General features: G+C 36.1%; 1 protein-coding gene across 1 annotated transcript in view; it reads left to right on the forward strand.

Moving 5' to 3' along the window:
* Positions 1 to 12,814, forward strand: part of ercc8 (excision repair cross-complementation group 8) — a 34,076-nt gene that overhangs the window by 1,284 nt on the left and 19,978 nt on the right. Inside the window, exons 2-7 of the mRNA XM_061900701.1 lie at positions 4,562 to 4,657; positions 4,743 to 4,844; positions 5,160 to 5,283; positions 7,805 to 7,886; positions 11,512 to 11,580; positions 11,702 to 11,768. Of these exons, the coding sequence (XP_061756685.1) occupies positions 4,562 to 4,657; positions 4,743 to 4,844; positions 5,160 to 5,283; positions 7,805 to 7,886; positions 11,512 to 11,580; positions 11,702 to 11,768 (540 nt within the window). The remainder of the gene's footprint in view (positions 1 to 4,561; positions 4,658 to 4,742; positions 4,845 to 5,159; positions 5,284 to 7,804; positions 7,887 to 11,511; positions 11,581 to 11,701; positions 11,769 to 12,814) is intronic.

Consider the following 12,814-nt stretch of genomic DNA (forward strand, 5'->3'; position numbering starts at 1 on the left):
GAAAAGCGGACGAGAAGGTAGGTTATAGACAACATTAAAGGCAGTGCCATCATGACACGCCCCCAATATTGTTGACCGGGTGAAAAGCGTGAGAATGACTGTCCCGGGAGATTGTCGGGGGGAGCACTGATATTCGGATGTTTCCCGGAAAGATCGCGAGAGTTGGCAAGTATGTTGCTAGGGTGGGAAAGCCATTCAAAGTAGGTGAATTCATTAAAAAGTGTATGTTACATTTTATAAGAAATCTTTTCTTGCGGCCCAGCCTCACCCATTTTCTGCATCCAGTGGCCCCCGGGTAAATTGAGTTTGAGACCCCTGGTGTATATATATATATATATATATATATATATATATATATATGTGTGTGTGTGTATATGTATTTATATATATGTATACATATATATATATATATATATGTGTGTGTATATATATATATGTGTGTATATATATTTATATATGTATATATATATATATATATATATATATATATATATTAGGGGTGTAACTACACAAAAATTTCAGATCGGTACATACCTCGGTTCAGAGTTCACGGTTCGGTTCATTTTCGGTACAGTAAAAAAACAAAATATACATTTTTTGGTTATTTATATACCAAATTCGCAAAATCTTCCACCCCAAAATTTTTTCTTAGTGGAATATTTGATGTGAAGTAATGGGAACCTTGGATAGGTCAATAATTCCTAATAACATTGATTTTGATTCGATATTATGTTTTGAGCAATGACAGTTTGAAAGAAAAAAAAACAGCGTGTCGCAGTGGGAGAGTGGCCATGCGCAACCCGAGGGTCCCTGGTTCAATCCCCACTTAGTACCAACCTGGTCACGTCCGTTGTGTCCTGAGCAAGACACTTCACCCTTGCTCCTGATGGGTGATGCTTAGCGCCTTGCATGGCAGCTCCCTCGATCAGTGTGTGAATGTGTGTGTGAATGGGTAAATGTGAAAGTAGTGTCAAAGCACTTTGAGTACCTTGAAGGTAGAAAAGCGCTATACAAGTACAACCCATTTTTTTATTTATTAGTCAACGTTGCAACTTTTTCTAAATTACATTCAGCCTTTAAGCTTTTATATTTTAATTTTGTTTATGTTTTTGTTTATTTTAATAGTATTTTTAAAATGTGCCGTGGGTCTTTAAAACAGTGTTTCTCAAATGGGGGTACCCGTACCCCCGGGGGTACTTGAAGGTATGCCAAGGGGTACGTGAGATTTTTTTCAAATATTCTAAAAATAGCAACAATTCAAAAATCCTTTATAAATATATTTATTAAATAATACTTCAACAAAATATAAATGTAAGTTCATAAACTGTGAAAAGAAATGCAACAATACAATAGTCAGTGTTCACAGCTAGATTCTTTGTGGACATGTTCCATAAATATTGATGTTAAAGATTTCTGTTTTTGTGAAGAAATGTTTAGAATTAAGTTCATGAATCCAGATGGATCTCTATTACAATCTCCAAAGAGGGCACTTTAAGTTGATGATTACTTCTATGTGTAGAAATCTTTATTTATAATTGAATCACTTGTTTATTTTTCAACAAGTTTTTAGTTATTTTTATATTATTCTTTTTCTAAATAGTTCAAGAAAGACCATTACAAATGAGCAATATTTTGCACTGTTTTACAATTTAATAAATCAGAAACTGATGAAATAGTGCTGTATTTTACTTCTTTATCTCTTTTTTTCAACCAAGAATGCTTTGCTCTGATTAGGGGGTACTTGAATTAAAAAAATGTTCACAGGGGGTACATCACTGAAAAAAGGTTGAGAACCACTGCTTTAAAACATTAGCTGTAGGCCGCAAATGGCTTCTGGGGCACACTTTTGACACCCCTGCTATAGATAATAAAAAATTAAATCTGATAAATCTATGGGTAAAAAGCGCATTTGTCATAACTCTCTCGCTCTCTCTGTCTCTGCCCCTCCCTCACGAATGCTGCTGCGTGCGCATTTTGTTTTCTTTTAACCCCTTCTTAACCCTAAACGTACATTGAAAATACACGCAGCCCTAACTTAAAATGCCGGACATTTGAGGCATTTAAGAAACTCCACCCGGAGAGCTCCGCAAAAGAGGACATATCCGGTGAAAAGAGGAGGTATGGTCAGTCTATCATAGCCTGGTCGCTGCTAGCATGCCGTGGGTTGCCTCGGTGTATATTGTATACACAACGTGCTTTGTAAAGCTACTTAATATGTCCGTGTGGAAACTCGTTCGGTACACCTCCAAACTGAACTGAAACCCCCGTACCGAAACGGTTCAATACAAATACACGTACGGTTACACCCCTTATATGTGTATATATATATATATATATATATATATATATATATATATATATATATATATATATATATATATATATATATATATATATGTATATATATATATATATATGTATATATATATATATGTATATATATATATATATATGTGTATATGTATATTTATATGTATATATATATATGTATATATATGTATATTTATATGTATATATATGTATATGTTTATATATATATGTATGTGTATATATATATATATATATACATATATATATATATATATATACAGATATATATATATATACATATATATATATATATATATATATATATATATACATTTAAATTTAGTTACTTTATTGAGTTTACAATCCCCTGGCGTGAGTTGTACTGTTTTTGTACTTATTTTGAATATTATTCTTTCTCCAGTGTTTGTAAATGTTGCCCATGTCCAGTTGTTTCATTACAGCACGTCCGAAAAGGAGTAGGAAGAAGCTGAGCTTATTTAATCCTACCGCTTTTCATACCATAGCATTTTGTGTACCATTTTCCTTGTTCTCTGTAACAGAACAGTAAACAAATAGATAATAAATAAATAATATACCATAGTAAGCAAACAATTATTAAATACAAAAATAATCTTTGTCTAAATAGAAAAAAAAGGGTTCAAGATGTTCATCATAATTCTTGTTCCGTGTACTTTGTAAACACTTGTAGTTTGAACAGACTATTAACTGAATCATATTGGTGTGCTTGGTTTGCTTTCTTTGGTTAATCCGTTCGATAATTCAATTCCACATACATATATACTAAAAATTTGAAATGGTGTACAAGCATACAAATGTATTAAATTAGATTTTCCTCTAAAGTTATATTCCTCCTCTTTTGTTGAGAAGAATTGTTGTACATTCTTGGGTCGCAAGTTTTTTTTTGCTTTATACATAATTTTAGCTGTTGGCAAATGCACCAAATTGTTAAATTTTAATAATTGTGATTCAATAAATAAAGGGTTTGTTTGTTCTCTATATCCACACTTCGTGAAGGAAGCGCACATTTGTAATTTTTTCCCCATATTTCTGCACAGTAACTCCGATACGGTAACACTAGTGAGGAGTAAAGAATATGAAGTGATTTTTGGTCTAGAACATCCATCCATCCATTTTCTACCGCTTATTCCCTTTTGGGGTCGCGGGGGGCGCTGGCGCCTATCTCAGCTACAATCGGGCGGAAGGCGGGGTACACCCTGGACAAGTCGCCACCTCATCGCAGGGCCAACACAGATAGACAGACAACATTCACACTCACATTCACACCCTAGGGCCAATTTAGTGTTGCCAATCAACCGATCCCCAGGTGCATGTCTTTGGAAGTGGGAGGAAGCTGGAGTACCCGGAGGGAACCCACGCATTCACAGGGAGAACATGCAAACTCCACACAGAAAGATCCCGAGCCTGGGATTGAACCTGTTTGCTTTATTCAGTATTGAAATGTTTCTTGCTACTTTATATTGTATATTTTTTAAATTAGATTTCCAATTCATTTAATCATCTATTATTACACCCAAATATGTGTTTTCTTATACCTTTTCGATATGTGCTTTGTCTATTTGTATTTGTGTTTGACTTTCTCTTCTACTGTTACCAAATTGCATTATTTTAGTATTACTGAGATTCAAATAATTAAATAACTTAGATTTATATTGCGCTTTTCTAAACACTCAAAGCGCTCACAGAGAAGTGGGACTCAACATTCGTTCACACCTGGTGGTGGTAAGCTACATCAGTAATCACAGCTGCCCTGGGGTAGACTGACGGACTCAAAGATTCAAAGATAGTCTGTTTTTGTCAAACCATCTTTCTTGATTTGTTCACTTCTTCTGTTATTATTTGTATTATCTTCAATGTGTTCTCTCCTAAACAAAAAGCAGTTGTATCATCTGCAAATAATACTTACTTTAAGTCCTTTGTAACTTTACAAATGTCATGTTTAGAAGGCATGCATTCCTCTTTCGTTGCATAGACTGTAAGCCTCTTCCGTTTACAAAAAAATCCTAAAATGTCAAATGATTATTCTTACCATATGTTATTTATTTATGTAGAAATATCTAATGTATTTGGTATTTTATGCTTGGTTAGGTGGGGCAATCATATCATTCTCCCTACATGTTTTTTGTCTTTATTGAGTTGTATTAGGGAAGTGAATTCATGCATTACAAGGCTTCATATGATAATATTCAGATTTTTTTATATATATTTCAAGGGTCCTTTGCCTGCAGTTGAACGTGGACAGGGATATGGACAGAATCCACGGAAATGGCGTGAACACCCTTGACATTGAAGTAATAGAAGGCAAATAGTAAGTCCAGTGTTTACGCCGTTCTTTTTTCCTTGAAAGATGCAGCATTCTGTCTCTAAATTACTCTGCTACTGCGTGTTGTTAGCATGTTGTCCGGAGGTGCTGATGGAGTGATTGTCCTCTACGACCTAGAGAACTTCAGTGGGAAACCACAGTACACATGCAAAGCTGTCTGCACTATTGGCAGGTTTGTGTCATTCCATTTACGACAGTGTGTCCACAAGAGGGCAGCAACTTTGCCTGTATAAAAAGTATATATAGCTAAACGAATGAACCAAGCCAAAATTGAGCAAAGCAGGCATCATTCTGGTTTTATATTGTGCAGGTTCACTTCATGTACTCATGTTTGATTATAATCTGACCTCTATCTGAATTGTTTATACTCAACAATGTTGAGTGGCGCAAGTTATACTGGTACTCTTTGATTTGTAGATACTAGATGACTTGCATTGACCTATTAACTTCTAATCTCCTTTTATTTACTTTTTTTACCTAAATGTAGGTCCAGCAAGTATGTCCATCGATTCAGCGTTGAGACGGTGCAGTGGTATCCATATGATACTGGCATGTTTGTATCCAGTTCCTTTGACAAGACAATGAAGGTGTGGGACACTGAGACACTCAAGGTATGTCACAGCGCTTCGATGTAATAGGCTCAGGCGAATAAATGTTGGCGCCTTTGCTACAGCTCTAATGCTCCAATTCAGTGCAATCTCTGTGATCCGGTACATTCATTTCCCCTGGGCTCAGTGGGCTCAACACATACACCGAAGCAATGCATTTTCAGCCCAATAAAAGTATTACAGTGCTTATTTACACAGTTGAAGCTCTGCACACAGCAGCCGCTGATATGGAGATCTTTATACTAACTGTCAATCTTGTGTCTTTCCTATTGTCTTCTTCACGGTTTCTATATGCCCCCTTGTTGCAAATGGCCAACACGGCGCCGCGCTAGAGTCCCACTGGCATCATGCTTACCTCACAAGTTCAGGAAAAGGACAAGAACCCGTTGCTCTTTAATAGGTTCTAGCCCGAGTGTTGATGTCTCCCTCAAATATGGTTAATGATGATATATGACAATGATTTTATAGTGCGTGCTTTGTATGTATGGGGGAGTGTTTTTTATTGCAAACAGAGCCTCCTCTGTGTGCCCAATAGCGGACTGAATGCCGGTGCTGGCACACAGTGACAGATGGTGGAACAACAGAGACTTTATTTATATTTGCCGGAGAATTTGCATTGCAGACACCACTGCTGCTTCACTAAGATGCCTTTTGATCTCCCAGCTGTGCTTGCATTTTTTTTTTTTCACTCCCTATTTTTTGGGCCTAATTTAAGCCCGTGTACAAGTACTGGGCAAAAGTCTTAGGCCAGAAACTAGCCTCTTTGCCGAGACGGAAGCTGTTGAATTAAAGTGAGGTTCTGGATCAATGTGCAGATGAAGGAATTTAGAAAAGTCCACCCCAGCCTAGAATCATAATGGTACCGCCCATTATCCTCTGACAGACAACCACAAAGACTAAAAGGGACATTTCAAGTATATAATGCAGTGGTTCTTAACCCTGTTTGAGGTACCGAACCCCACCAGTTTAATATGCGCATTCACCGAACCCTTCTTTAGTGAAAAAAAATTATAAAGCATTCTTAATTTAATCGTAATTTATAAATATTAATCATGAAATTTTGTTATTATATTAAATAAATACTAATAAAGATATATTTTACAAACAGAAAGTTACAGGAATGTTCACATGATCTCATGTTTACATCTCATTGTGCAACATGTGAATGTTTTAGTGGGAACTAAATGCTAAACCTTAAAGGGGTACAAATTATTTCCGAAGCAGGAACCCCACCCAGAAATATAGTAGTAGTATACAGCTTTTTTTGATTGATTGATTGGTTGAAACTTTTATTAGTAGATTGCACAGTTCAGTACATATTCCGTACAATTGACCACTAAATGGTTATACCCGAATATGTTTTTCAACTTGTCCACGTTAATCAATTCATGAAAAACAATATTTTTTGTTATTGTCATTGTAATTGGGCCAGAAAATAATCTCATGGGAATGTCATTTGGTTATAATAATAAAACATTGACCTTGTTATTTAGTCAGGTTTGGGGCAGGTGTGCTGCTGGTGTGGCCACCGTGTATGTGCACGTCTGACGTCACTCACATGTGCTCCACTGAATGCTCAAAGAGTTTTTGCGTTTGCTCACGCATATGAAAAATTAGAGGGAACATTGTTTGGGGATATCCATAATACGCCAATAGGGAGAAGTTTTTATCTACACGATGAGTCGGGTGTGTCTTGACCTCTGCGGCGGAGGCTTTGGCGAACCCTTGAGGCCGACTCACCGAACCCCTAAGGTTCGATCGAACCCAGGTTAAGAACCACTGATATAATATAATGAAACCGTTATTAAAAACACCAAACGTGTGGTACGACACTTTTTGCACAAATTTAGGACAATGGAAAGGCATAAGCAAATGCATTTGTAGGCCATCAAGCATATGCCAAAGGAACATGTGGCACTTTTTCTTCATCACTATAAACCTCAAGAAAGTTAGTTGTATTGCTATATGCACTGTAAAAAAACAACAATGGTAAAAATATAATTAGATAAAAGTATACAGTACTACATTAAATCAAGCAAGTCTGAGAATAGGCAAATCCGACTGTGTGTGTTTTGAATCTTACAGAATAAAGTAATAACCTAAAACGCATGCTTCTCAAACTAAATAATTAAGTTGATCTTTAATATACAAACTTACAAGAATAATAAATGTATTGCCGTCACATTTGTTACGGTCTGTATTTGCATTGTTGTTCTGGACGGTAGGATGCAGACAGCAGGTAAAGTGGATACAAAAATAAGAGTGCTGGAAAGATAATAATACAGAAACTAATGAAGTCCAAACTGTCATGTGAGATGACAAAATTGGCACAGCTGATAATATATAACACCATTTTTTTGTTTTCCCAACAATTTATTTAATAAAATTGGCTCTCGGTCATAAGTTTGGGAAAGGCTGACATCCTTCTGCATAGCAAAAATACTCTAATACATGTTTTGCTTGTTTCAATTCGATATTTAAATATGCTTTGTTTTTATACCATCTTTTTTTTTTTCTGCCTCAGCCTGCTGAAGTCTTTGAGTTTGAAGGCAACGTCTACACACACCACCTGTCTCCCATTGCCAAGAAGCACAGTCTCATCGCAGGTGTGTGTGTAACAGGGACGATACACTTCTATTTGCTGACCAAACCAACCAGAATGAGCAGCACACATGCCAAAAGGGACGTTTCAGTCAGTGTTCTGCTTCCATTCAGACACAACCCTTAACGACCCTATGTTTTACCTGAGGTTCACATAGTGACATACATGTGGCCCTTAAGGGGTATAAGTAAGTCATATACCAGTCGCCTGTAGGGCCAACTTCTTAGAATTGAGCAACAAGTGATGAAAGGTCTTCGTGTTGCCTTACCTCATCACCCAGCAGGAACAACAGGTTACTCGTACCAGCTGTTTTACTCATCTGGGTGCTTCTTTGTGTGTGACACGCCTGTTTACATTTTTGTTGAGGAGTTTAGAAACATGTGTTCTGTAGTTCACTTCAGTATATAGTGTATTATCTGCACAGATTTTTCCAAACAAAGCCATGCAATCATCAAGGGCTGGACAATATTATTAAACTGTTACAATAGGAAAAAAAAGATTCATGGGCCGTGCAATGTGCAAATTCCTGAGCTTGTAACGGTAAAACGGATGTGGAGCGAAAAAGTTAAAAAGAGAGCATGTGTACTAGAAAGTTGAGGTCTCACCATTTTTTCTTGCTTTGTGTTTGACACAGCGCTATTATGCCTAATCAATAATTACCAAACTCAACAAAAAAGTAAGGCATGTGATTTCCACGTTGACATATCTGCAGACGGAATCACATAATTGATCAGTAAAAGGGAATCTGCTGTTAAATGCAGAAAATTATGGAAATTGACATGCATGTAACTGAAATGCTGTCATTATGAGGAGAAGAAATATTTGTTTGGGACAATGATGTGTCCAAGACTGCTCATTCATCACAGAAATTCTTAACCGCCCCGTCCTGAACTAAACAATGCGGAGACAGCCACTTGAAACAGTGACTAAACTACGAAACTAAAGCTAGCGAGGACAATCCATACACCCGCAACACACTTCCTCTGCTTGTGAACAACATCATTGATGTAGGATCAGTGTACAAACAGTAAAGCAGTCACAACTTTTAATACTGCCTCAAGTCGTTTCTACACATCAAGCTCAGATAACAGTTCTAGAGGCACATACGGGCACTTCTGGGTTTCAGGCAATGTGAAGTGAAGTGAATTATATTTATATAGCGCTTTTCTCTATTGACTCAAATCGCTTTACATAGTGAAACCCAATATCTAAGTTACATTTTTTTTCAACCTGTGGGTGGCACTGGAAGCAAGTGGGTAAAGTGTCTTGCCCAAGGACACAACAGCAGTGACAAGGATGGCGGAAGCAGGGATTGAACCTGGAACCCTCAAGTTGCTGGCATGGCCGCTCTACCAACCAAGCGATACGGCCTATACGCAATGGTCCAAACCCCATTAGGCTACTGTTTAATTACTTAAATCCGTGCAGACTTAGGCCTATTTTCGAAAGGTTTAGAGGCAAATATAAAAGCGATCATGATATAATATTGAAAATGGGATGGAGTGGATTTTTACACTTATAAGAACAATATTTTTTTAAATTATTTATCATTACCAAAAGGTTACTGCTACCTCACTTCATTTGACACCTACGGTATTTAGAGAAGAAAAGATTGGCGGCACATCATGTCACTGTAATAAATGACATTGAAACTAACTTGCAAAATTCTAAGTTTGATGGCATTATTTGCCATTGAAAGTGTAGATGTGGGTGTTTTTAAACGACTGATGAGCTACATACATAGGGGCCGTAGGCGCAAACTGGCAGCCACGCTTCCGTCAGTCTACCCCAGGGCAGCTGTGGCTACTGATGTAGCTTACCACCACCAGGTGTGAATGAATGATGGGTTCCCACTTCACTGTGAGCGCTTTGAGTATCTAACAATAGAAAAGCGCGATATAAATCTAATCCATTATTATTATTATTATTATTATACTGTACAGGTGAGAATAATCAATTAAATTTGTCATATGAACGGCACACGATTATCGTAATTCCATGACCGAAGCAAAAAACTTCTCTTATACTGAAATAAATACACCTACAACTTATTAAATGAAAATAAAGAAGAAAAAAATACTAGCAGCGGTAAAGTTTAGATCCATCAAGGAAAGAAGAGTGTGAATTAATGTTTATAACTGAATAAATGTACATATACATAAACAATTGTTTTCTTTTGTATTATTTTTTAAATGAATTAAGTAACGTTTATGAAAACCTTTTTCCAAAACACATAATTGAATGTGAGTTGTAACAGGAAAAGGCATACATTTATCATTTGTTTTCAAAACGGTTACAAAAAATTGGGACCTCATTTTTATGACTTGATGGGATCCCTGGGACCCCATTTTCAAAATTCCTTGCGCCAACACTGTTAGTTCATTTGCACAACCAGGTATTTGCAGTCATATTTAGGCAAAGCAACCACAAAATAATTAAAAACTAATACGATCTATTGTCATTTCTGTATGTTTAGTTCTGCTGTCAAACACTACAAATATGACTCGATTGCATCACAGAAAGCTTCTCAAACAAATCAAATGTTCAAACAAACATTTTACAAAGTGATAGCTGCAGACATGAGGATGGTCCGATTGTATTCCACAAGATGATGAAAGTGCTATTTTTAAGGGACCTTTTTTACGACGCACTTTTGTTTTTTTATACTTTTCTGAACCACTGAAAGCTATTTCCTATCCCTCTATTTGAATGACTGAAACACCCTAGAACAGAAGAGCAATACGGCATTTTCTCATCAACTCTACACTCACTCTCACTTTTTTTGATGCTACGCTCTAGCTGCTTGTGAATTAAGCCGCAAAGAAGTAAAATGGATGTGACGTCCTATGCAACCCTCGTTCTGACTGTGCTAACAAATTAAAAGTTTCAAAAAAGTACCTTGCACAACCATAATGTACTTAAGCAACCTTCTAATTTAATCTAATCCTTTTAATTTTCCTGAAGGAACTCTCCTGAAGGAATCTACAAAGTACTATCTATCTGATATACTTACACATTTATTATGCTTTGACTTAAAACTCTGGTCAAATCTGCCCAAAGATGTATTGCACCACTAAATATGAGGATTTTTGCATTTAATTAAGATTTTATAAAATTGTATATAAGACACAAAAAGCACATACTCAATGCTGGTAAAATAATTTGAACAGGTTAAAAACGAAAATTAAAACGGAGAAACTAAATTTTATTTTTTCATATTGCTATTATTATTTTTTAAATTTATTGTTGTTCCTATTATACATTTTTTACTAGTTTATTTGTTACCAATTTATATGCAGGTATTTTAAATTATATTTAAAGTAGTTTTGGTGGTTACAAAAAATGCTCATGTTTTAAATTAATGAATAATAGTGATTTCAAAATCAGTCCACATATTTGTGATTATTATTCTTGCCATAACAGTCCTGCCCAAATGCCTTGTTGAGCATTTTAGCTTCAGTTTGTTTAATGTTGTGTTATTAGTGTTTTGTTACACCACACCTTGTTTCTGCAAACCTGGGACTTCCAGTTTCTCCAACCACACCCCTCTTGCGGTACAAAAATCTCTTATTGTTTTGAAAGAATGTGTGACTGAATGTCACCCCGTCCCCCACCCCTTGTCTTGTCAGTTGGCTCCCAAAATCCTAAAATACAACTATGTGACCTGAAGTCCGGCTCGAAAATCCATGTCCTTCAGGGTAAGTGATGTATTTCATTGTACACTTGTTTGAACAAACCATACCATTAACCGTTACCACAGACACACAAAGCCTTACACACTATCAAGAGATAGACACACTAATTGTGTCTCCCCCTTAGGCCACAGAGCGGAGGTCCTGTCTGTGCGATGGTCTCCCAGATACGAACATATCTTAGCCTCTGCCAGGTAAGCACAGAGTTAAAGTGTAATTTATTTAAGTTTATTCCGAAAATGTATGTAAATTACAACATAATACATTATATATTTTACATATTTTCATTTTCTTTTCAACATGTCTGAAAAAAAAAAGAAAAACAATATATACCGTATGCATTTTTTCTTTTATATATATATATATATATATATATATATATATATATATATGTGTGTGTGTGTTTGTGTGTATGTGTATATATATGTGTATACATATATATATGTCTCTCTATATATATATAGATATATATATATATATATTTTATATACAAACCCCGTTTCCATATGAGTTGGGAAATTGTGTTTGATGTAAATATAAACGGAATACAATGATTTGCAAATCCTTTTCAACCCATATTCAATTGAATGCACTACAAAGACAAGATATTTGATGTTCAAACTCATTAACTTAGTTTTTTTTTTGCTAATAATAATTAACTTAGAATTTCATGGCTGCAACACGTGCCAAAGTAGTTGGGAAAGGACATGTTCACCACTGTGTTACATCACCTTTTCTTTTAATCACACTCAAAAAAAAATTTGGGAACTGAGGAAACTAATTGTTGAAGCTTTGAAAGGGGAATTCTTTCCCATTATTTGTTTTATGTAGAGCTTCAGTCATTCAACAGTCCGGGGTCTCCGCTGTCCTATTTTGCGCTTCATAATGCGCCACACATTTTCGATGAAAGACAGGTCCGGACTGCAGGTGGGCCAGGAAAGTACCCGCACTCTTTTTTTATGAAGCCACGCTGTTGTAACACTTGTCTTGCTGAAATAAGCAGGGACGTCCATGATAACGTTGGTTGGATGACAACATATGTTGCTCCAAAACTTGTATGGACCTTTTAGCATTAATGGTGTCTTCACAGATGTGTAAGTTACCCATGCCTTGGGCACTAATACACCCCCATACCATCACAGATGCTGGCTTTTGAACTTTGCGCCTATAACAATCCGAATGGTTATTTTCCTCTTTGTTCTGGAGGACACCACGTCCTCTGTTTCCAAATATAATTTGA

This window comes from Nerophis ophidion, linkage group LG01 (assembly GCF_033978795.1).
Source record: "Nerophis ophidion isolate RoL-2023_Sa linkage group LG01, RoL_Noph_v1.0, whole genome shotgun sequence".
NCBI classification, from domain to species: Eukaryota; Metazoa; Chordata; class Actinopteri; order Syngnathiformes; family Syngnathidae; genus Nerophis; species Nerophis ophidion.